The 26,857-nt window shown below is 40.8% G+C and overlaps 1 protein-coding gene across 1 annotated transcript in view; it reads right to left on the minus strand.

The window, feature by feature from the left end:
- Positions 1–26,857, minus strand: part of SYCP2 (synaptonemal complex protein 2) — a 92,463-nt gene that overhangs the window by 18,562 nt on the left and 47,044 nt on the right. Inside the window, 7 exon segments of the mRNA XM_036420034.2 lie at positions 1,103–1,273; positions 2,204–2,241; positions 11,600–11,771; positions 12,254–12,311; positions 14,842–14,897; positions 15,529–15,586; positions 15,677–15,747. Coding sequence (XP_036275927.1) covers positions 1,103–1,273; positions 2,204–2,241; positions 11,600–11,771; positions 12,254–12,311; positions 14,842–14,897; positions 15,529–15,586; positions 15,677–15,747 — 624 coding nt within the window.

Below are 26,857 nucleotides of genomic sequence, written 5' to 3' on the forward strand. Positions count from 1 at the left end.
TAGTATTACAATAATAATAGTACTAGTCACCTACAGTACTTAGGAGATTTTAAGAAGTCAAATTTACAAAGTACATATAGATACTCCTCAATTCACAGTGGGGTATGTCCCCATAAGCCCACTATAAGGTGAAAATGTGGTTGTCAAAAATGCACTTACTACATCTAACTACTGAACTTCATTAGTCTTGACTACCTTAAGTGTGCTCAGACACAATATCCAAAAAACCCTGGCAACAGACTGCACTATAGTGTTGTTTGTTGACCCTGGCAATGTTGTGCCTGACTGGGGACTGCCCCTGGCCACAAATTGCTAGCCTGGAAAAAGATAAAAATTCAAAACCTGAAGAATGGTTTCTATTGCTTTCATACCAGTGTAAAGTCAAAAATTATAAGTTGAACCATTGTAAGTTGAGGACATCTGCACTTAAAATAGTGCCTGGCACAATATAAACAACATCTAAATATATATATATATATATAGATTTTAGAGAGGAAGGGAGAGGGAGAAAGAAATAGAAGCATCAATGATGAGAGAGAACTATTGATTGGCTGCCTCTTGAATGCCTCCCCTGGGGACCGAGCCCACAACCTGGGCATGTGCCCTTGACCAGAATCGAACCCAGGACCCTTCAGTCCTCAGGCCGATGCTCTATCCACTGAGCCAAACCAGCCAGGGCTAAACACCATTTTTTATAACAATTTTAAAAAGCACAAGTCAATAGGGATGTCTGTGACATTATGAGATTTGAGGAAGAAGTCAGGGATGCTCAGAGATGGAACAGTGTAGGAGAAGAATCTCAGATTCAGTAGTTTTACTTTCAATCAATATCAGTTAGTACTTTCTTGAAGCATTATTTTGGAAAGATCAAGTACTTCTCTAATTCAAAAAGAAGTACAAATTCTTAAAGTTACAATTCTACTAGAGTCAAACATCTGTTTTGTAACACTAATAAAAACTTATTACGATCAATTTTTAGAATTATGTAAGTTTTCTCAATCTTAAAAAGTAGTGAACAGATACATTTGACATTTTTTAAAAATTCTATATTTAGTATTTTAAAGGCTTTTAGAAATTATTAATCTAAATTGTTTCTATTTACCTGTACTAGCAATTTCTCTTTCAATGAGTGTGAAACTTCTTGTTCACTTTCTGATTCTGAATTTGAGAGATCTTTATAATTTTTTTGGGTGTTTGCTGCTCTTCGTGGAAGTCTGGTTCTCCCATCTTGAATGGTTTCATCTACCTTTTTAGTGATATTCTTCTTATATGTCTTTGGGAGAAAAATTCCTGAGTATTATATCAATATTTGAGTTACAAGAAACACAAGTTATTTGCTAATATACATTTATTGAAATAAAAAGCTTTCTGATTAATATTTTTTAAATGACTGGAGAGAGAATTTTATTAAAAAAAAGACTGGAATACATCAGAATAATACTTAGTGATAAAAACCTAGAGAATATCACATACTGTATGATTTCAATTACATGTGGAATCTCAAAATCAAAATAAAACAGAAACCAACTCAAAGAGAGAACAAACTGACAGCTGCCAAAGAGGGAGGGAGGAAGGCAAAGGGGATAAAGATTAAGAAGCACAAATTTCAAGTTATATATTTTAAAAAGAGGATTTTATATTTCCACTCCGAATTTCTTCTATCAATAAAAGTTTGAAAGGCCTGATTTATATTACCTAATTTAAGTATAAAAGAGAGAAGAAAAAAAGAGATGTCAAAAATATTTTTCACCACAGAATAAAATAGACCTAAAAGAGGCTAACATTTAAAAAAGGCAGAAGGGCCGGGACCGGTTTAGCTCAATGAATAGAGCGTCAGCTTGGGGACTGAAGGGACCCGGGTTCGATTCCGGTCAAGGGCATGTACCTTGGTTGCGGGCATATCCCCAGTAGGGGGTGTGCAAGAGGCAACTGATTGATGACTCTCTCTCATCGATGTTTCTAACTCTCTCTCTCCCTTCCTCTCTGTACAAAATCAATAAAATATATTTTTTTAAAAATTTAAAAATAAATAAATAAATAAATAAAAAAGGCAGAAGGTAGGAGTAAGGGTGCAAAAACTGACACAATTATGAGAAACAAGTGACTGATAAGGATATAACTATGTGATGACACATGAATTTTTTTTTATGACAAAGAAAAATGGTTTTAAAGGGTAGTTAGAACACAAACTTCCAAGTTTTACCATTTTAGGACTTGATGGTTCTCTTTCCAAAGATGGTCCTGCAATTCAAGAAAATAAGATTAAAATTTTCAAATGGTATTAAAACTTATCAGATAATGGCCACTCGAACAGGAATAAGCTATCTCATTGCAGTTTTGATTTGCATTTCCCTAATTGGCAGTGAGATTTAGAAAAAGCTAAGAACCATATGATCTCACTCATATGTGGGATATAAAACTGAAACTCGTGAACACAAACAGCAGCATGGTAGTTGCCAGAGGGAAGGGGGTGGGAGAAGAAGGGGGTTATAAGGTTACAGAAAATTTGACTTTGGGTGGTGGACACATGGTACTATATACAGATCTTATAATACAGAAACCCACACCTGAAACCTCATTCATGTTGACCAATGTCACCCCAATCAATTTAATAAATAAATAAATAAATAAATAAATAAATAAGTAAATAAATCTTATTAGAATATTTCTGTATATAAGTTGAAATCACATAAAATAAGAATATATATTTAAACTCATTCAAACTAAATTTAAAGATGAGTTGAGGACAAATTGACTTTGAAAATTTTAACTGTATAGTATTTGATATGATGTGACTTACCCATTTCTCTTCTCCTTTATATAATAAAACTTTTTAAACATACAACACAATATATAACATTAAGTATATATAGCACACCCATGATGCTACTATTCAGTTTAGGGACTATAGTGGAACCTCGATTCTCAAACTTTATGCGTTCCAGAAGGCTGTTAGAGAAGCAATTTGTTCAAAAATTGAATCAGGAGGAGGTGGGGAGGGGGTGGAGTGTAGGGTGGGAACCTGGTGGAGGGGAGAAGAAATGAGGAACCTTTGTAATAATATGAACAATAAAGATTGATTTAAATTTTAAAAAATTGAATCATTTTTTTCCCCATTAGAAATAAGGTAATTGAATTAAGATTAATTCCAGATCCCCAAATAATTCCATTTTATTTAATACTAAAGGCCTGGTGCATGAAATTCATGCATGGGTAGAGTCCTTAGGCCTGGCCAATGATCAGGGAGAATCAAGGCCAGGCCGATCAGGGCCCAAATGGAGAGGAGGCCACGGTTGCCAGGCCAGGTGCAGAAGGAACAGACACCAGTCACCACCACTGTGTGGTTCCCTGCCTCCCCTCCTCCTCCCTCCCTCACTGCTGCTCCACCACCACACTGCATAGACAGTGTGCTGATAGGGGCCTGCCAACCAGAGGGAGGAACAAGACATGGAGGTTGGCTGTGGCCCTGAGGAGGGAGCCAGCCCTTGGCCTCCTGGGAAAGGGGCCGCGTCTGCCTGTCCAAACCCTGGGGGCTGACCCTGATGGGTTATCCGGGCCTGCTGGCTGCGGGGAAGGGACCCCACAAGGTTGGTCAGCTGTGGGGGACGGGACTGCGGGAGGGTGGCTGGCTGGGGGAGGTTGGCTGTGGGGGGGGTGGGGGGGGACACACACACACACACGCACTGACCACCAGGAGGCAGCTCCTGCATTGAGTGTCTGACCCCTGGTGGTCAGCATGCATCATAGCAACCAGTCATTAAGTTTCTTAGGCTTTTATATATATAGATTTCTTATATATAATACAATGTGTAATGTACTGTTTACTCTATAAACACTTCTTAAATTTATTGAACTGCCCTCTACTAGCCTTAAATGAATTTTTAATATATCACTGTCTCTAAAATGCTATCACAGACTAACTGCTTTTCCTTTATCCAATGAACAACAGTGATGGCCCGAAATTGTTTTTTTATGAGGATTTTCACATCCTTAGAAACATTAAGAGGAGATCCAAGATGGCAGCTTAAGTAAACAAACCTAAACTGCTTCTGTGCACAATAATTTTAAAACTACAACTAAAAGATAAAATGTCTATCATCAAAAACCACGGGAAAGCTGGCTGAAAGGAAGCTCTACAACTAGATTGAAAGAGAAAGGAGCATTCAGGGTAAAAGCGCTAAAAAATTGAGGTATGGGGGCACGCACGTGATATGGGCTGGTGGCGGATCTCGGCTGGTGGAGGGTATTGCTTTCTTCAACCTGAAGAGAGACAATCTCACAATCTCTCTGAAATCCCGTTTCAGGGGAGAAGCTAAACTGTCTACTACACATGTGTCAAACACAAGGCCCGCGGGCCAAATCCGTCCCGCCAGGCCTTGCAATGTGGCCCGCACCGCGATGTCATCACTGCACTCCACTGTGTTTCCATCACAATGACAGTTTATGACTGTTCAGTAAACCATTCGGCCCACGATTTAGGCTGGATTTTAGATTTTGGCCCCTTCTCTGATTGAGTTCGACACCCCTAGTCTACTATCAGGTCAAAAAGTGAGGGTGGCTTGCTTGCAGAGCTGTGCGCAAGAATAACTGTTTGCTGTCTGTGGACTCAAGATGCAGGGACAAGGGGGGAGAGGCAGAGATGGCTGACTGCCAGCCATCCCTGTTTGCCATGCCCTAGCCTTGAGACTCTGCCCCTCACAATCTATAAACACACCCAAGCTCTAAGCAGCAGCTTTTGCATATGAATGGCGTTCTCTATTGCAGTTTAACCTAGCAAACTTGCAACCTGGTGCAGGCAGCTTCAAAACTTCCAAGCTCCAAGCAGGGAGGAGAGGACTGTAGCTCCTGCAGGTTGGCTTCAGACAGCAGCTGAACTGCACCCCATTGGAGAGCCAGAAGCCAGGGTACCTAGTGGTCAGTGTGAGACACCAGATTTCAACTCCTCACATCCATAAGTGACAAATTCGAGAGGCGGACTCATTGGGCACCAAGGCCTGAAACAAGGCCTGCACTACAAGTGTGTCTCCAGTGCAGCAGTTCTTCCATTATAGACACAGAGGATCCTCACAGCCAATTGGCCTGGAGGTCAATTTCTCCCAGTGTACCAACAGCAATCAAGGCTTAACTGCACCAAGACTTTGCACTCAGCCCACAAAGGGGTGTACCAAGAGCAACCACTTAGGTGATTGGGGAAGCTGAGCCCCTATAAAACCACTCCATCAACACAGGGAGGCAACCAAAATGTGGAGACACGACACAGAAGCATGTCATGAATGGGAGAGATGGAGGAAAGTAACCTACTGGATTACACAGAGTTCAGAATCAGATTTATAAGGTTTCTCAAGAATCTTCTAAAAACCGCTGAGAAACTTGAAGAGAACTTCAAAGACCTTAATGAGAATACCAAAAAAATGGAAAAGCACCAGTGAGAAATTAAGCATACACTGCCTGAAATAAAGAATACACAGAAACTCAACTCTAGATCAACGTACCCCAAGAGTCAAACCAAAGATCTGGAATATGAGGAAACAAAAAACACCCAACCAGAGAGGCAGAAAGAAAGAAGAATCCAAAAGTGTGAGGAAGTGTAAGGAGCCTCTGGGACGGCTTTAAGCATACCAACATCCAGATTTTTTGGTGTGCCAGGAGGAGAGAGAGAGCAGGATATTAAAGGCCTATTGAAAGAAATAATGACAGAAAACTTTCCCCACCTGGTGAAAGAAGTAGATTTACAAGTCCAAGAAGCACACAGAACCCCAAACAAAAGGAATTCAAAGAGGACCACACATCACAATTAAAATGCCAAGGGCAAAAAACAAAGAGAGAATCTTACAAGCAGCAAGAGAAAAAAGTTAGTTACCTACAAGGGAGTACCCATACAACTGTCAGCTGATTTCTCAACAGAAACTATGCAGGCCAGAAGGGAGTGATAAGAAATATTCAAAGTGATGAATAGCAAGAACCTACAACCAAGATTACTCTACCCAGCAAAGCTATCATTCAGAATTGAAAGTCAGATAAAGAGCTTCACAGACAAGAAAAAGCTGAAGGAGTTCATCACCACCAAATCAGGATTACATGAAATGCTTAAGGGTATTCTTTAAGAAGAGGAAGAAGAAGAAAAAGGTAAAGGTAAAAACTATGAACAACAAAAAGACATCAAATACATATCTACCAACAAGTGAATCTAAAAATCAAGTGGAAAAAAAATCTGAAGAACAGAATAGACTGGTGAATATATAATAGAATCAAGGACATAGAAAGGGAGTGGACTGACAATTATCAGGGGGAAGGGCGTCTGAGGGGTGCGAGAAGAGATTGGACAAAAATCTTACACCTATGGCTGAAGATAGTGGCAGGGGGTAAGGGTAAGGGCGTGGGGTGGGGTGGGGTATCAGGTGGAGGGTAGGTATGAGGGGGGGAAAGAGAGGAACACCTGTAATAATCTGAACAATAAAAATTTATTATATAAAATTTTAAAAAAGAAAAAGAAACATTAATACTTTTTTTAAATTGCTGATTAAATCAATGATTAACACAATTTTAAAATACAACAAGACCATCAATAGTGTTAATGTTGCTCTAGCTGGTTTGGTTCAGTGGGTAGACTGTTGGCCTTCAGACTAAAGAATCCCTGGTTTTATTCAGTCAAGGGCACAAAACAATTCACTCGAAAGTTCAACTTTAAAAGTAATTATTGACTACAATATTCTAATCTTTCATGTTTCCCAAGATATATAATCTACTTTGTCTTTTATTTGTACAATTTCCCACTAAACTGTAAGTTCCCTGAAAACATGTGAATCTCATGTTTCTCCAATACTTTAAAGTCCAATAACTATGACTAGATCTAGGATATCCTTGAACATTTTCCCACAAATTTGATCTACATTCTAATTACTGCAATACTTTATCCTCTGAGCACACTAAGCTACTTCATACTTCTGTCTCTTTTTTTATGATAATTCTGCTGCTTCTTTTCCTTATGCATATGATGGGACTCTCATCTGATTTCAAGAATCAGCCTCACCGAAACCGGTTTGGCTCAGTGGTAGAGCGTCAGTCTGCAGACTGAAAGGTCCCAAGTTCGATTCCGGTCAAGGGCATGTATGTTGGTTGCGGGCACATCCTCAGTAGGAGGCATGCAAGAGGCAGCCGATTGATGACTCTCTCATCGATGTTTCTAACTCTCCATCCCTCTCTCTTCCTCTCTGTAAAAAAATAAAAAAAAACAAAAAAAAAGAATCAGCCTCATATCTAAACTCATGACAAAGTTCATTTCCATATGTCTATTTTTTCTTTTTAAGCCATTACCTCCTCTCCGCCCTTACCCCCAACCCCACAGGTTGCTACGGGTTATTTTTATCCTGAAATAAAATAAAAGCTGATTCCTAGAAAAAAAGAATATAAAAAGATGTAGGAGCCTCTGGGACTACTTCAAGGGTACCAACATTTGCATCATGGTAGTGCTGGAAGGAGAAGAGAGTGAACAAGAAGTTGAAAACCTATTTGCAAAATTACAGAAAACTTCCCTTACCTGGTGAAGGAAATACATACAAGTACAGGAAGCTCATAGTGTACCAAAGAGATCCACACCAAGATATATCATATTTAAAATGCAAAAGGTTAAAGACAAAAAAATCTCAAGATCTTAAAAGCAGCAAGAGAAAAGCAGTTAGTTTCCTACAGAGAATCTCTCAAAATACTATCAGCTGATTTCTCAACAAAAACTTTTCAGGTAAGAATAACATGGTAAGAAATATTCAAAGTGATGAAGAGCAAGGACTTACAATCAAGACTACTCTATCCATCTATCATTTAGAATCAAAGGATATATGTAGAATTTCCCAGACAAGGAAAAGCTAAAGGGATTTACCCCAAACCAGTATTATCGGGTCTAGTAATAATTAATGTCGTTTTTTTTACATTCGTTTAAAATCTTGCTTGGCGTTGACTTGTATTGACATAACCTTCAAACACGTGGTATCTACAGAACATGTGAAGTGCAATTAACAAGTTTTGCTTGAAAAAGTTTGTGTTTGGTTTGGTTTTTGTTGCAAAACTAGGGCTAAGAAGATGGCGGATGAAGAGCATATTCGGCACTGCATGCTTTACGAGTTCCAATTAGGAAGAAAAGCAAGTGAGGCTGCAAAAAACATCTGTAGTGCTCTTGGTCAAGATGCAGTTAGCACCAGAAAATGCCAGCGTTGGTTTGAGAAATTTCGCGAGGGAAATTTTTCGTTAGATGACAAGAGTGGTTGAGGCCGTGTGTCCAATTTTGATCAAGAAGCTCTTCAAGCTCTTTTGGTGCAAAATCCTCAAATTACCCAACAAGAGCTTGCGACAACTTTAAATTGTTCACAAAAAACAATTTCCAATCAATTGCGTGCACTTGGCAAAGTCCAAAAGTTTGGAAAATGGGTTCCTCATGAGTTGACCGACAACAACCGTAATCAAAGAGTCACAATTTGCAGTTCGCTCCTCTCTCGTCAAAACCGTTTGCCGTTTTTAGAGCAAATTGTTACCAGAGATGAACAATGGGTGCTGTATGTTAATGTGAAAAGGCGGCCTCAATGGCTGGACAAAAATGAGGCTCCACAGCCCACGCCAAAACCTGACTTGCATGCGAAAAAAGTGATGTTGTGTGTTTGGTGGAATTTTAAAGGAATTCATTATGAACTTTTACCATCTAACCAAACCATTACAAGTGCAGTGTATAGTGCCCAATTGGAAAGGTTAGCCCAAGCTTTAAGAGAAAAAGAACCCGCGCTGATTAATCGGAAGGGCATAATTCTTCACCACGATAGCGCACGACCGCATACTGCAAGAATCACTGCTGAAAAACTGCGCCAGTTGGAATGGGAAGTTCTCCCTCAACCTGCATATTCTCCTGATATTGCCCCTTCCGATTACCATTTGTTTCGTTCTTTGCAAAACTTTCTTCTTGGAAAAAAATTTAATAATGAAGAATGCCTCAAAAATGCATTGACCGAATTTTTTGCATCAAAATCACAAGAATTTTACAACAGAGGGATTAAAATGCTTCCTGAGGGTTGGGCACAAGTAGTAGAAAACAACGGCAACTATATTGTTGATTAAATTTTGTTGTATTGTTTAAATAAATTTGATTTAAAAAGTATTAGAAAACGACATTAATTGTTACTAGACCTAATACGTGAAATGTTAAAGGGTATTCTTAAAGAAGTAGAATAAGAATAAATAAAAAATATGAACAATAATATGGCAACAAATACATATATGTAAACAAATGAATCTAAAAGCAAAATAAATGAAGAAGCAGAAAACAAACAGACTAATAGAAAACATTTTGATAGTTGCTAGATGGCAAAGGTTTTGGAATGGGTTAAAAAAATGAAGGGATTCAGAGGTGCAAATTGGTTGGTACAGAATAGTTATGGGGTTGTAAAATATAGCATAGGGAATATACTAAATAATATTCTAATAACTATGTATGGTGTCAAGTGGGTTCTAAATTTATCAGGATGATCACTTAATAAGTTATATAATGTCAATCACTAGGGTGTACATGTGAAACTAATATAATATTGTATATCAAATGTAATTAAAAAAATGACTAAAAGTAAAATAGCTGATTCCCTTAAAATAAATATAAATTTAATAGCTCAGTTCTGTTGTCTTCTATTAAAAAAATAGAATATATAAAGTCTTTGTGGTTTAGTAAACATTAAAATTAATGTTAAGTAAGGAAAATGGTCATTATGTCTATCACAAAACATACCTCAAACTCTTATTCAACTACTTCAGGAAATTTGCTAGAGAAAGCAGAAGCCATATGCTAGCAAAACATTCTGTAAAAGATTTGGGCAAAAATAAGTCTGCAAGAAAATTGTTTTCCTTTCAATATATTTTTGCTGCATCTATATCAATTCCTAAAACTTATGTGTGTTGGGTATGGCAGGAAATGGGGATGTTGTCCACGTTTTGATTTTATTTAGGGTGCTGGGTTCATGAGAACTTAATATAATTATTCACAATAAATACTCAATGACTGAATAACAGTAGGTTAAGAACAGACACATAGTGACAGTATGTCATGAACCAAAGATCATAATAAGTCACATTTTATGTCCCTAAAGATCCCATTTTAAAAAACCAATTTAAATATAACCATTGTACAAAAGTAATAATTGAAAAGCAAAACCACTATAGTGTTTGTGTATTTGCTTTCACTTTTTTTTCTATTCATAGGGGTGTGTAATAAAAAATACTATCCACATACAAAAATATATTTAGTTACCATCAGAGCATTTTATATAGCTAAAATAGTAAAATTATTTGTAACATACTACCTAATAAAAGAGTAATAAGCAAATTAACCATCACTCCCCTATACCCACAAGCCATGCTCACCAGTCATGTCCACCAGCCAATCAGTGAGTATGCAAATAAGCCCAACCAAGATGGCTACAGCCATAGAGAGCAGGAAAGAGGATTGGGTTTACTAGGCAATGGAGGAAGCCAAGCTTTCCACCTGCCCTTGCTGGCCTAAGCCTCCACTCAAGGCTACAAGGTTTCAATTACAGAAGGTAAACAAATCCAAACAGAAATGGTTGCCAGCCATGGAGCAAGCAGGAGGCTTGCTCCACTCTAGGCTACAAAGTTTTAATTGTAGAAGGTAAATAAATTCCAGATACCAGGGCCTCCACTTGGGTCACCAGGGGGCATAGCTGGCCTGCAATCTACCACAGGCTCCTGGCTCAGAATGCCCCACACCCCAAGGCAACCATGACCCTGATCTGAGACACCCTTCAGGGAAAACCAGCTGGCCCCTATCCATGCACCAGGTCTCTCCTATCTAAGAAAAGAGTAATATACAGATTGACCATCACTCCAACACACAATAGCTGTCCCCATGTGGTCAAAGATTGCTGCCCCCATGTGGACACAAGATGGCTAGCAGGGGAGGGCAGTTGGGGGGCACCAGGCCTACAAGGAAGGGCAGCTGGAGGCAATCAACCCTGCAGGGGAGGGCAGTTAGGGGTGACCAGGTCGGCAGAGGAGGGAAATTGGGGACAAAGAGGCTGGCAAGGGAGCAGTTAGACATCAATCAGGCTGGCATGGGAGTGGTTAGGGCACATGTGTCAAACACAAGGCCCGCGGGCCAAATCCGTCCCGCCAGGCCTTGCAATGTGGCCCACACCGCGCTGTCATCACTGCACTCCGCTGCGTTTCCATCACAATGACAGTTTATGACTGTTCAGTAAACCATTCGGCCCGCGATTTAGGCTGGATTTTAGATTTTGGCCCCTTCTCTGATTGAGTTCGACACCCCTAGGTTAGGGGATGATCAGGCTGGCAGGCAGAAGAGGTTAGGGGCAATCAGGAAGGCAGGCAGGCAAGCAGTTAGGAGCCAGTAGTCCTGGATTGTGAGAGGGATGTCCCACTGCCGGTTTATGCCCACCGTCAGACATTCCTCGAGGGCAGTCAGACATCCCCCGAGGGGTCCCAGATTAGAGAGAGTGCAGGCTGGGCTGAGGGACACCCCTCCTCCCCTCCCCGCCCCCTACATGAATTTCATGCACCAGGCCTCTAGTTTCACTATAAAGTCATATCTTACTTGATTTTCTACATTTCTCTTTCTTCTTCACACTTTTATTTCTGCTATATCCTATTAGCTGTGGTTTTGATTTTGACTCTCTTAACCAGCTAATGTCAGTCTTGCCGTCATCACAACTGTATTCTGTGTCAGTATCACTAAAGAGGTTTTTATTTTTATGTCTTCTTACAACCTATTAAAAAAAAGAATACTTGTAATAGATGAAGAAATGTGCTTTATATGTCATCCTAAGTAAGTTAAGCCAAAAAAAACAAACAAAAAACCCCCCCAAAAACCACAAGCAAAACAAAAAAACTAATAATTTTAGCAAACTAATCTATCTGGCATTAAGGACCTATCTAAGAAGTCACGTGGAAATCCATATCAGAGAATTGTATTTTGTTTTCTGTGTTGTGTTAATTAAAAGCTAAATCACATCAGCTTGCTTCCTTAGATACATAATCTATTACCATTAAAGAAAGGAACTAAAGTTGTCACGTCTATTACTAGATGATCACAGTAGTTCATAGACCATTAAGAAAAGTCAAATTGGGAACATGGATAAGCTCTGAGGGAAAAAAATGATCTAATCATTTATGTTTTCCAGTTCTGTGACAATTTTTGGAAAATTTTTAAAAGAAATACTAGTTTTAATATCAGGATATTATAACTTACTTTTTTATCTTTGGTTTTGAGAGAAGGTTCAAATTCATCATGATTCCTTAAACCAACACTTAAACAAAAATATACATTAATTTTAATTAATCTTAAATATTTTTTTTCCTAAGATAGCATTCACTGAACAGTTAGCCTTACTTTTTACTAATCTAAATATATAAAACCCTAATGCAAATAGATCAAATGTTGTGATGTGCACTGACCACCAGGGGGCACATGTGGAACATGGTGGGCATAGGCAGCAGGCAGCAGAGCATGGAACATGGTGGAGCGTTGGCCGTGGCAGGATGGTGGAACAGGTGAACAGGGGCACCAGACCAAGGTGGAGTGCCAGTCGCTGTCATCGGGGCAAGCCTCTGGTGGTTACTAAAAATTCTTTGCTCCCATGTGCTATGATCCCAGCTGGCGCTCGCACCTGCTGCCAGCTCCAATCATCTGAGGGCTTCTTTACCTTCCCCTGCTCCTGAGGGGCAATTGAGGCAACAGCTGCCACTCGCCCCCACTGACAGTGCTGGCCCCACTTGCACTGCTGCTGGCTCTGGCCCCAATTGCTCTACACCATCAGAGCAATTGGGAACAGCAGTGGAGGCGGGAGCAGGGGGGAGACAAGGGGCTGCGGTGGGAAGTGCCAGGCAGGGGCACAGAGGATGGGCTGAGACCCGCGCCTGTTCCCACTGCTGCCTAGTGGTCCACAGTTCATGTCAAGGTGCATGAATTTGTGCACTGGGCCCCTAGTTCACTTATATAATTCTAACCAAGTGACTTTTCCTCTCTAACTTCACTTTATTATAAAATTACAAGATTAGATGAAAGTACTACTAAGTCCTTTCAGTTTTATCACGTAAGATGTACAACTAATATTAAAAGTGCACAGAATCTGGCCCTAGCTGGTTTGGTTCAGTGGATAGAGTGTTGGCCTAAGGACTGAAGGGTCCCGGGTTCAATTCCAGTCCAAGGCACATTACTAGAAGGGTTTCAGGCTTGATCCCCAGTAGGGGATGTGTAGGAGGCAGCTGATCAATGATTCTCTCTCATCACTGATGTTTCTATCTCTCTCGCCTTCTTCCTTCTTCTCTGAATAAAAAAATATATAAAAAAGTAAACAGAATTGGCATTATTAATTTTAGAAGTATAGTTGACTGTTAAAAAACATAGGATTTGGCCGAAACCGGTTTGGCTCAGTGGTAGAGCGTCGGTCTGTGGACTGAAAGGTCCCGGGTTCGTTTCCAGTCAAGGGCATGTTCATTGGCTGCAGGCACATCCCCGGGTAGGAATGTGCAGGAGGCAGCTGGTCGATGTTTCTCTCTCATTGACGTTTCTGGCTCTCTATCTCCCTCCCTTCCTCTCTGTAAAAAATCAATAAAATATATTTAAAAAAACAAAAACAAAAACAAACAACAACAAAAACATAGGATTTGAACTGTGCAGATTTCCTTATACAGAGATTATTTTTTCAATAACTACTGCAAATGTATTTTCCCTTCCTTATGATTTTCTTTACATTTTTTCTCTAGCTTACTTTACTGTAATAATACTGTATATAATATATACAACATACACAGTATGTGCTATCAACTGTTTATGTTATTGGCAAGGCTTCTGGGTCCACAGTAGGGTATTTGTAATTAAGCTTTGGGGGAGTAAAAAGCTATACTCAAATTTTTAACTACATAGGGGGTTGATGCTCCTAACTTCTGTGTTGTTCAAGGGTCAACTATAAATGCTGAAATTATATATATAAAAATCTAAGTGACCAGCCCTAACTGGTTTGGCTCAGTGGATAGAGCATTGGCCTGCAGACTCAAGGGTCCCAGGTTCGATTCCAGTCAAGGGCATGTATCTTGGTTGCGGGCACATAACCAGTGGGGAGTGTGCAGGAAGCAGCTGATCAATGTTTCTCTCTCATCGATGTTTCCAGCTCTCTATCTCTCTCTGTAAAAAATTGATAAAATATATTTAAAAATAAACAAACAAAATAACTAAGTGATCAGACAACCAGACGACTGGCCAGTACCTGTGATGCTCACTAACCACCAGAGGGCAGATGCTCAATGCAGGAGCTGCCCTGTGGTAGTCAGTGTGCTCCTAGAGTAGGAACTCTGCTTAGCTGATAGATGGATGCCAGACTCCAGGCTCATAGCTGGTGAGTGCAGCTGAGGTAGCTCAAGCCTCTCTCATGGACACTCCCCCTGCACGCCCTGGAGGCAGGCAAAGCAGGCTGAGATGAGCAGGAGTGGCACCCAGCCCAGCTCAGGCTCCTCCCTGGCTGCCTGCCACTTTGTGCTAAGCGAAATCTATGCAGACAACAGGCTGGAGCCTGATGATCTGGAGGGTAAGGTTGGGCTGCAGTGGCGAGAAGGTCCACTGATCCGTGCAGGCCAGGTGGAGGGACCCTACTGGTGCACAAATCCTTGCACCGAACCTCTAGTAGTATAATAATGGGAGTAATCATGACAGTAGCTTTTTATTCACTCTTTTCATGTATTAAAAATTCTCAGATAAACTGGAAGGAAATATTTAAGAAAAAGAACAATTGAGACAAGTGTATTATAATCTGATTCAATTATTAATAATAAAGCACTTACAATTTTATTGAATTATCCATACAGGCTTCTCTAGCTGTAGCTTGAAATTCCTGGATCTATATTGTGAGTAAGCATTAATTTTTTTTTTCTTAGTGTCAAAATAAGGTAAACAAAAATTAAAAGAAATAAACACAAAATCTAGTTTCTATCACTTCATATAATCTTAAGATGTGACAATAAAATTCAGTTTAGAAAGCTAGAACTGTAAAATATACTAAAAATAAAATAAAGAGTAACTGTTTTAAATTTTCAAGCCAATTTTAAATATTTTAAATTATTGGATCTATAAGAAAAGTGATTTTCTTGATGAAATAGTCTGAGTTCCTCCATGTCCCAATTACTCATTTTTCTCTACTTCAGTGTGAAGGACTTGAAAGGATACTAAAATATAACTAGGTAAATACTAAACAAATATTAAAATATTTAAAAATGTTTGAAAAGAGACTTCAGGTAGTGAGCACACATGGAGTATATAGATGTTATATTACAAAGTTTTACACTTAAATTCATATGTTATTAACCAATGTTACTCCAATAAATTTAATAAAAATAAACAGAATATATATTTTAAAATATTTAAAGCACATTCATTTGAGGATGGAAATAAAATATACATGCTAATAACTGCATGATAGTTACAAAATAAATACTGAATAAATACAAAATAACTACAGATTTCTAGCTTACCCCAAGTTTTATAATAGGCTCATCAGCTCCATTCAAATTAAAATTGTAAACATCATTCCTGTAAAAATGAAGAGAAATATTAACTCCATTATATAATAAACTTGTTTTCTTCAAATATAAATTATAAAATTTATGAAAAATTACTTACAATGAATGTTCAGAAGTAACATTAACAAAAGTAGTCTTCAATTGTCTATAACTTTTTTTCTGACCCTTTTCCTAAATACAAAAGGTTACATAAAACTATTCAAATTTGTACATTATTATACTTGGAAAATAAATAACATACACAATTAAATTTTCATATACTTTAAGTTGTTTTTCCACTAATATTTTACATTTGTAACAGTTTCTTTAATGTGAATTAAATAAAAGCATTAAATATCCATACTTAAAAATACTGAAGACTGCCCAACCGGCGTAGCTCAGTGTTTGAACATTGACCTATAAACCAGGAGGTCATGGTTTGATTCCCAGTCAGCGCATATGCCTGAGTTGCAGGCTCAATTCCCAGTAGGGGGTGTGCAGGAGGCAGCCAATCAATGATTCTCTCTCATCATTGATGTTTCTCTCTTTCTTTCCCTCGTCCTTTCTCTCTGAAATCAATAAAAATATATTTTAAAAATATTGAAGACTTCAGTATTAACTAAAAACATAATAAACAGTATTAAAAATCAAATACAAAATGTAAGATCTTATTGAACATAGGTAAAATGACCTGATATTCTACAAGCAGAATTTTAGTGATTCTAGAATCACACATACACACATAAAGCACTTTTTAAATACTCATTTGCTTTAAATTCTTAAATAGAGAATCTTTGAAATAGGCTAAGGTTTATGTAAACCATCAAGTGAAAGGCTCAGAATTTTGTCAATTAACTAGGGCTCTTAGGAAAAAATATGAGTGAAATTATTCCTATAGACAATTGTTGAAAATATATTCAACCTGATCAAAAAGTATTGAGGGCAAAAAAGTTGCTAAATAAAATTCCATAAGACAAGAAAGCAGCCCTAGGCCGTTTGGTTCAATGGATAGAGTCAGCTTTTGGACTTGAAGGGACCCCGGTTCAATTCTGGCCAAGGGCACATGCCCAGGTGGCAGGCTGGGCTCCCAGTGTGGGGCATGTAGGAGGCAGCCCATCAATGATTTCTCTCATCATTGATGTTTCTATCTTTTTTTCCCTCTCCTCTCCACTCTGAAATCAATAAAAATATATTAAAAAAAAAAAAAAGACAAGGAAGCAGCAATTTCCATAAGAGAAGGAAATTGGAAGTAGTCAAAAAAAAGTCTATATTTACAAAATAAAGAAGAAAACCCAGAAGGAATAGGAGGACAAAGAGGGAGGAGGGCCTCAGGAGTAACTATAGTAACCAATTCGAAAGGGAATATTGACCAATCAGAGGGGATATCAGGACACAGGAACTATGACCTTATAAACTATGGAAACAGGAAGTAGGTGGGAACCTTTCCCCCACCCCATGTGGGAGTCTGTACTTGTTCCTTAATAATTTTCTACCTTTGCTATAAAAAAAGTAAATAAAATTTTAATAAAATTATTGTTCTAATAAAATATTTAACTATAATTAGGTAAATAAATAATGTCACTAAATTATTACTAATCTGAAATAATCAGATTCTAAGTTAATATTTAGTAAATTAGAAATATTAAAATGAAAATATTCATTTTAGTTGTAATTCATCTTCAATTTTATTATTTCTTTTAGCTGCTTTATATAGATTTGCATTATTCCAAAAATTTTCTCTCTCAATTTGGTGTCCCTCAAAAAAATATATGCACACTTTAACAGTTGATAGCTCAATTTTGAAAATGAAATGTATTTTAGTAAACATTGTCTTTAGAATTATTCAAAGTATGTGAATATATTTTTTGAGATATTATTTCTTTAACTGATTTATCCTTTCCAATATGATTTTTACTATTGTTCAGTTACACTTGTTCATTTCATCTTTTGCATGCTAATGTAAAATGCTAGGTATTACAGAAAATACAAAAATTAGCAAAGGTGTTTTATAGGATACGAAGATGATGCTGAAACAGTTACACTCTGGTAAAAGACAGAAGTGATACAAAAAATCTGCAATAGTGAAGAAGTCATCAAAAAGTACCAAAATAATTGTGCACATTCAGAATTCTTGTGCATTTGGATTCTGAGTCAGGACATCTTGGAAATTTTTTGTAAAGAAGGCAGAATCTAAAGTAAGTCCTACAAGGAAGAATAAAGTTTTGACAATCAGAAAAGAAGGTGGGAGCCTGCTGAGTCAGTTCCAAGTTCTTTCCAAGGGTGGAAGAAAAAGAGAACAAACACTTCAGGGAATCTCAAGTTACACAAAACTTGCCTAAGAAACAGGACTGACTTTGAAAGAGACTAGGGAGCCAGCTTAAGTCTCCATACTTACTTCTATAAGCAACAGGGATCCAAGAAAGGTTCTGAACAAGAGAATGACAATGACAGGATTGAAGTTGTGTGATTTAGAGAGAAAACAGCTAGTAATGAATGGATTAGCACAAAGAAATACTAGCAGCATTAGTGTTACATCAAGGCTATTGTAGTAATCCAGGGATTAGAAATTTAGAAATAAAACTGATAGATCCTCCCCTCCCCCAACTGATGGATGGAGAATGACACTCCAGCTGCAGCAAGGACATTCCTGCGCACCTAATAAGGCACGTTATATGGACTATACATTGAACCACCAATCAGCACCTGCCAAATGCCCTAAGCCCCCGATTCCCAAGTTCCTAACTATGTGCCTTATATGAGACCACCAATCAGCGAGTGCTGAGTGCCCTAAGCCCTGTCCCTTCTTCCCCTTAAAAGTAGCCTTCACCTCAGCACTCGCTCTCTTTCCCCTCTGGAAGGCAGCCGGCAGGGTCTTCTCTTCCAATAAAGACTGTGTCCTGGTAGCCTGGTCTCCGGCCCTTTGTTTCATCTTTCAAAAACTAGAAAAATAGCAGCTGGAATAGGAAAGAGAGGGAAGATTCAAGAGGAATTTACAAAATGTAAACCTCAAAATTTGAAATTAAGTTGAGAAAGTAATTGTGAGGAAATAAAAGATAATTGATATTTTAAGCTTGAGTGATGTGGACAAAGAGGCCACATGCTGACCTGGAGGCCTGCATGACAAGTCTTGCAAACTCAGAGACCTGAAGTAACCACAAAGGTGGAAATTGGTTTGGCTCAGTGGATAGAGCCTCGACCTGCAGACTGAAGGTTCCAGGTTCAATTCCAGTCAGGGGCATATGACTTTGTTGTGGGCACATTCCTGGTAAGGGATGCGCAGGAGGCAGTTTGGTTGATGTTTCTCTCTCATCGATGTTTCTAGCTCTCTGTCCCTCTCACTTCCTCTCTGTAAAAAAATCAATAAAATATATTTTTTAAAATAATAAAGTAACTACAAAGGATGATCTGAAATTAAACTAAACGCAGTTATGGTGGGCAGTTACATCCTAGGCCAGTATCTTCCCTGACAAAGATCAACTTAGATCTTTACTGAGCCCATTTGCCTTTTGCCTCTAAGATAATATCTGTGAGATGCCTGGGTAACTTGTAACTTCCCTTTATCTGGAGCCGCTGGGGCACAAGATGTGCTGGGCACCAGGACAGATACCACAAATTCCTTCTTTATCATGTTAATTGTTCCTGCACTCACCTAACTATGTGTCCATCATTTTACGTTTTATCCAATCCCAGAAGTTTTCCCAGCTTTGCTTTATCCCACTCCTTAATCCATCACCAATGAATTTCATGTAAACCACCTATGTCCCTCCTTTGATGGCAATGTAAAAAACAAATGTAACCTGTCATTCTCCTTACCATTATCTCAACTCATTGAGGTTTTTGTTTTTTGTGGGTTTTTTTTTAGTTAAAAACATCAATGAGAGAGAAACATCCATCAGCTGCCTCCTGTACACCCCCCTACTGGGGATGTGCCCACAACCAAGGTACCTGCCCTTGACTGGAATCAAACCCAGGACCCTTGAGTCCACAGGCCAACACTCTTATTCACTGAGCCAAACCGGTCAGGACTCATTGAGGTTTTGCTTCTCAGCATATAAACTCACAAAAATTCTTTACAGGTTTCAATGTTTTGTGGTGAGAGGACAGGGCAGGGCGAGGCTAACTCCTGACTAGAACCCTGCCTCCTTGTGGGGCAGGGCAGAGGAGCTATCCTCCATTTTGGGGGATCCTAGCCCTCTCCCAACCAATCAGGGTCAGCCAAAGCAGTGACATCACCACCGGAGTAAAACCCCTGGACTTGTCGAAGTTCGTGCTCTTGTCTGCCATGCTGTCAGCGTGAGTGGGACAGAGCCCATGTTAACATGGAAGAGGCTTTCTTGTTAATTGCATCAGACTTGGCTCCCTGCCAGTCTTTGGGGATTACGGAATCTTGCTACAACAGTTTGTTTTTTTACGTTAACAGTGAATAATAAGTATTAACGAAAATAGGGGTTTAAAAAGGTTTTACTTATCAGGGAAGATAGTGTTAGGCAGACATGAATAGAGCAAGGATGATGGGCTAGGTATAGAAACTCACCAGGCCGAAAGCCCAGATGTCTACCAGGGGCAAAACTGGGAAACCAAGAACCTTGTCCCCAGGGTAACCTATGCTCCCTTAGCATATCACCAGGTATATAGTTTAGAACCCCTGACCTTTGCCTCTCTAAAGATAACATCCAGGCCTCAGTCATTTCAGCTCCAGGCCCAGAAAAGGAGCAAACAAGACAAGTGGTGCTGCCATGTCTGCCCCTGGACTTGTTACATTGAATAATGATCCCCTGCCCTGGCACCGACCAATCAGTGGAGAACACAGCCCAGAAAGAGCACATCTAGAAAACTGATGAATATTCTGAAATATAGTGGCAACCATAGTTTGGTAAAAACTGCTCTTTGAATTTTAACCCTGCTAAGTCTGGCTCCTGCCTGATTAAACACGGAATACTTACCTCAGCTTCCAGGTGGAGACTTGGAAGCTAAGGCAATTTTCCCTTGCCTGGGACCTGGACCACAGGAGATTGATTCCCACTGACTCAGTAGCTTCAGGGATAGAAACTGTAGATAACCTTTAGAGTCTAACCACTGAGCTCTGCTTCTGTGTTATCACTATCGCAAGATAGGGCCACATTCCAATGTCCAGCAGGATGTGACTGGGAACCAACCCTGCAGGCTATCCCCAGTCTTTAGAATTTAGTCTTTAGGATTTAGAAACAAAAGGAAAATTCTTGCGGTTTAAACCTTTAAAAGGAATTGCCTATCCCTGAAAGGGTGCAGTCATTTGGAGTCCCCCTGCGTGTGGTGCTCTTGTGGCTGTCCTGGCCAGTTCAATAAATCCTTGCCTGCTTTTTTTAAAATTAATTAATCAGCCTCCGGTGATCTTATTTTGAACCCAGAGTTCGATCCCACAACATTCTATGGAGATACTACCCTGAGACCTCCCTTAAGATTTCCTCCTGCAAGAGAGAGAGAGAGAAATTTGCTCTAGACAAAGGACCCAGCATGTACTCTCTCTCCCAGGAGCATACCCTTGCCATTCCTATTCCTCCCTCCTTTCCCCCTCAGTAACATATACCCTAACCTCTAAGGGACCCCATGAGACTTGAAACCAGGAAAGAAATGGGCAGAGGCAACTCATTCAGGGCTAACCCCTGAACCTCTCTCCAAGGCCCCCTTCCCTCTGACTTCTCAGTGCCAAAGCAGCCCAGCCTAGGCTTTCTGGTTGCTTCTATGCCCTTCCTTATTTTGAGGAGGAAACTGGTCTTGCAAGGCAGACCAGGCCATAAAAACTGTGAACGAAGCACTGCCCTGGAGTGGGGGGGGGGGGGGGGGGAGATGTTATCACTGGCCCCAGGGGGCCTTCCTGTAAGCCCATGAAAGGGGATGGAGCCATATCTGCAAGACAAAGACCCAAAAAGGTTATAAAAAGTGAAGCCCTCTGTGTGTTTCTTCACTGATTTGGAAATTAATCCTGGAGTCCTTTAGTGTTAATAAATGGGGTCCCTCCCTTTCTCTAGGAAGCGTGCTTGGTATTTCTTTGGTCTTCTGCAACATTTGGTTCCCTGAACCAAGAAGCTAACTGCGTTTGGCTCTTGTCTCTGGTGAGTGGATGGGGCCTCTGGAAGTCATGTAGTCACGTGCTGCTGACTTTAGCAGAAATGAACAGTGGTGTGTGTGTGTGAGGGGGGGTACGGGGGGTAGGGGGTGGGGAGGGATTCCAGGAGCTCCCGGACCTTATCCCAGAACCCAGACCTTATCCCAGGACCCGCTGGCATCTGGAGAAAGTGGACAGACACCTCTGGATTTGTAGAAAGAATCAGTAAGGAAGGGGCCCCAGTCAGTCAAGCCCACTCCAAGTGAGTGGAAGGGGAGCTTGATCACTTCTTTGGAAGTCATAGGACTTTGTCAGGTAAATCAGGAATCAGGACTCCGGAGGTGAGTGAATTCAGATTTGATTAAGGAATTATGGGTTCACTCTTCTGTTTGTGTGGGACTAGCCAATTTGCTACCGAGAAGGGGGGCTGGACACAGTCTTAACTCCTCCGGTAGGTTCTCACGGAGACATTGGTAGAGAATTCTGTTCTGGGACGTGGGTGCCAGAAGTGCTCCCATGCCCATGTGGGGAGTTGGGCATTATCTGCTCAGCTTCAGTCTAGGCTAGTCTTCTGAGAGAGTGTGAATACGAATGTTTGTCTGTCTTGGCATAATTATCTGCTGATTAACTGGTCTGTGTGAAAGCAAAAACTACTTTGATTTTCTGTTTGCTCATCTGGTTAAAACATTTGATTTACTGAAGGCTGAACCTGTGATGGTCTGCAAAAGTCTCAAGCAGCGCTATTGAGTTAGTTTTCTCAGAGACGTTTGCTCTCTATCATGGAGGTATTGTGAAAGAAAAAAGCCACATGCTAACTGAAAAGGGCAGGGCGGGGCGAGGATGAGCTCCCGACTCCGCCCCCACAGGGCGGAGTTATCCCTAGCCCTCATCCAACCAATCAGGGTTAGCCAAGGCAGTGACATCACCACCGACCGGAGTAAAACCCCTGGACTGGGCAAAATTCGCTCTCTCTTCCACCATGCTGCCGGCGTGAGTGGGAAGAGCCCCTGCTAGCATGGAAAAGGCTCTTTTGTTTATTGCATCAGACTCGGCTCCCTGGTGGTCCTTGGGGATCACAAAGTCTGGGCGTAACACTAACCTGACAAGCTCAGGGAAGGCCTGCGTGGCAGTCTTGCAAACCCAGAGACCTAAGATAACCACAAAGGATAGTTTGAAAATTAAATATCTAACAGGTTATAGTAGGTAGTCATGTCCCAGATGTTTTCCCAGACAAAGATCAACTTTGATCTTTTTACTGAGCCCATTTGCCTTTTTGCCTCTAAGATAACATATCTGTGAGATATCTGGGTAACTTGTAACTTCCCTTTTTCCGGAGCCCCTGGGGAACAACCAAACGTGGTGGGCGCCAGGACAGATGCCTCAAATTCCTTCTTTATCATGTTAATTGTTCCTGCACTCACCTGAGTACACATCCATCATTTTACTTTTTATCCAATCCCAGGAGTTTCCCACTGCTTTGCTTTCTCCTGCCTCCTTACTCCATCACCAATGAATTTCATGTAACCCACCTATGTCCCTCCTTTGATTTCAGTGTATAAATAGAGAAATGTAACCCGCCATTCTTCGGAACATTATCTCAATCCATTGAGGTTCTGCTTCCCGGCATATGTCGACAGTTTTGGCTCAAATAAACTTATAAAAAAATTCTTTACAGGTTTCAATGGTTTTTTTCATTAACAGTTTAGTTGAGAAAAATTTCTGTCTATGTTTGTGTACTAGGGGCTTTGTTCCTACACTCAAATTTTGCTGTGTTAGGTTGAAATTTTGGAGTTATGGGTTATATTTAAAGGTATTTGCATCTTTCCTTGTCTCTTTGGCCGGCTGGGACGTTCAGGGGCAGGGCTCATAGCTTCTCAGGGTGGAGAGATTTTATCCTGCCCCTGCCTGATTAAGGATCTTTTCTTTAAGGAGACCCTTCAGGCTTTTAGTAAATTTCCTGCACCCTTGTCGGTCTCTTGCCACCAATCATGGGGTTGGGACAAAGTAAACCCAGTGTTCTCAATTGCATGTTGGAAAATTTCGAAAAGGGTTTTATTGAGGACTATGGTATTAAAATGAACCCCAAAATACCGAGGAAATTCTTTGAATTAGAATGGCCAGCCTTTGGGGTCAGCTGGTCCCCAGAAGGCTCTTTAGATGTAGGACTAGTCAGGGTGGTCTGGAATGTAGTCATTACAGACCCCAGACAGCCAGATCAGGTCCCTTACAGCTGCTTAGGAATTGCTCAAACCTTGCTGCCTTGGGTCTGGTTCTATAAGGTTTTAATAGTAGGAGAAAAGAAACAGGTTTCTCAGAAGGGAACCAAACTCCTTGTTCTGCCAGGATCCCCTGAGAAAGTCCTGCTAATTTTACCATCTCCATATGAACCACAGGCAGCACCAAGTGCTAACCCAGCTGGTCTAAAAGGTCCAAAACACTGCGCCCCCTTCCATTTCTCCTCAACTAGGCTCTCCAGAGCCAATTTGGGCAGTGCTTTCATTTAGCCGATCAAGGGCCGAGGCCACAGCCAACACGTCAGATGTCTCTAAGGGAGATTTGGGGTGCCAAAGTAGTTGGTGAAGATGGGACCTGCAGGAGGGAGGGTCAGTCTATTATTATCAGCCCTTTACCACCAGTGACATCTTGAATTGGAAACATCACATCTCAGCTTATTCTGGAAAACCTTAGGTCATGCTAGATCTCCTAGGAACGATTTTCCAGACCCAGAAGCCCACCTGGGTGGACTGCAAGCAGCTCCTTTTCGTGTTCTTTAACACTGAGGAGCACATGAGAGTAGTCACAGAGGATCGAAAGTGGCTCCAGACCCAGGCTCCGGAGGGAATATTACAATAGATACAGAAAGATGGGCCCGGAAGGCCTTCTCAGATGAGGAAGCCAACTGGAACCCAAATTCAGAAGATGGAAGGATTGGGTTAGAAAGATATTGGCTGGCCCGGAGCCAAGAAGCCCACCAACATGGCTAAAATCTCTGAGGTTTTCCAAAAGCCTGACAAAAGTCCAGCAGCTTTCTTTGAGAGGCTATGTGAGGCATACTGGATCTACACTCCCTTTAGACCTGAGGCCCCAGAAAATCAAATCATGGTAAATGCCATTTTTGTAGGCCAAGCCTAGCCTGGCATCAGGAGAAAATTATAGAAACTGGAAGGGTTTACAGGACAGAACGCTACTGAACTGCGAGAGATAGCTAAAACAAAAGTTTCATCAATCAGACAGTGCAGCAAGGAAGGAGGAAGAAAAGAGAATATAAGGAAAGGCCAATATAATAGCAGCAGCTTTTAGAGGCTCAGGCTCCCAGACAGATCAGCAAGGATACAGACCAGGGGGAAAAGGAAGAGCAAGCCTGAGACGAGACCAGTGTGCCTATTGTAAGGAAACAGGACACTGTAAGAATGAATGTCCCAAACGGCAAAGTAAAAAGACTGAGCCCCCTTTTCTGCCCAGTTGCTATCAACCAGAGCCACCTGAAGCAGATCTCATTGGGCTAGCAATGGCTGATTCTGACTATGACAGACCAGACTCACTTCAGCTAGGCCCATGGTCAGAATGAAAATTGGGGGCCAGACTGTGGACTTTATGGTTGATGCGGGAGCTGAGCGCTCAGCAGTCACTCAGAAAGTAGCACCTCTCAGGAAAGGAGGTCACCATTATTGGAACTACTGGGAACCAGATCATTCTGCCACCCTCGTCAATGCCAACTTGGCGGTCATCAAGTAATTCACAAATTCCTGTTCTTGCCAGCCTGTCCAGTGCCTCTAATGGGTAGACACCTTGTAGCCAAAATGGGGGCAGACATCACTTTTGCTACAGATGGCTCAGCACAGCTTTGCCTATGCTGAGATCTCGCCAATGATCCTGTCCTTAGCAGTACTGAGGGAGGAAGAGTGGAGACTTTATATCCCCCAAAGGCCTCACCATTAGAACCTGAATTAGAGAAGGAATTCTGCTGGTCTGGGCAGGAGGGAATCCTCCAGGACTGGCTAAGGACCATACCCTGGTGCTAATCAAGTTAAAGCATGAAACACAGCCTGTTAAAATTGCCAATATCCATTCCAAGGGAAGCACACCTAGGAATCCAGGTCCACTCAGACTGGCTGCTTCAGTGGGGACTTGTTAAACGATGCAGGTCTCCATGGAACACACCTCTCTTGCCTGTCAAAAAGCATGGGACTAATGACTACCACCTGGTGCAGGATCTACTGCTGTTAATGAGGCTGTTATAACCCTGAATTCAGCACTGCCAAATCCCTTCTAAGACTCATCCCACCAGAGGCAGAATGGTTTATATGCCTAGATTTGAAAGATGCCTTTTTCTGCTTTGATTAGCAACTTCCAGTCAGCCTCTCTTTGCTTTCGAATGGGAAAACCCAACTACAGGAGCCAAGGAGCAGTTCACCTGGACTAGACTGCCACAAGGGTTCAAGAACTCCTCTACTCCTTAGTGGAGCACTAGCATATCTGACCTGTCTAAGTTCTCAGGACAGGACTTGGGATGTGCTCAGAACAATGCCAAACAGGGTCCTGTGGGACCAATAGGAGTTTAATGCTGTGGGCAAGTTCCTATTGAGAAATTAGAAGTAGATTTTACAGAAATAGGGCCTAGCAAAGGGAATAAATACCTGCTACTCTTTGTTTGCACTTTTTCAGGTTGGGTTAAGGCATATCCCACTCGCACTGAAAAGGCGAGAGAAGTCACTAAGGCATTGCTTAAGGATATAATTTCATGGTATGGAATGCCTCTGACCATAGGATGAGATAATGGCCCAGCCTTTGTAGCAGAAATAGTACAACAGGTAGCCAAGGCTTTAGGAATTAAATGGAATCCACATACAGCTTACAGGCCTCAAGAGTTCAGGGAAAGTGGAGCGCATGAGCCAGACTCTAAAGCAGGCTATGGCTAAGCTATGCCAAGAGACAACCTTATCCTGGACAAATATCTTGCCTTTTGTACTCCTGTGGGTACACTATGCCCCAAGGACCAGGGTAGGTTTCTCTCCCTTTGAAATTCTACACAGTAGACCCTCTCCCTTAATTCAGCCAAAGGAAGATTTGAGAAAAATAGGAAACTTAAAAATCCAGAAACAACTACAAGGACTTGGAAAAATTGTCTTTGAGGTCCACAGTTGGGTTACTGACCAACTACCCATCTCTCTAGGAACAGCTGTACATCCTTATAAACCTGGAGATCAGGTTTGAGTA

This window comes from Pipistrellus kuhlii, unplaced genomic scaffold, assembly GCF_014108245.1.
Source record: "Pipistrellus kuhlii isolate mPipKuh1 unplaced genomic scaffold, mPipKuh1.p scaffold_m20_p_60, whole genome shotgun sequence".
Classification (NCBI taxonomy): domain Eukaryota; kingdom Metazoa; phylum Chordata; class Mammalia; order Chiroptera; family Vespertilionidae; genus Pipistrellus; species Pipistrellus kuhlii.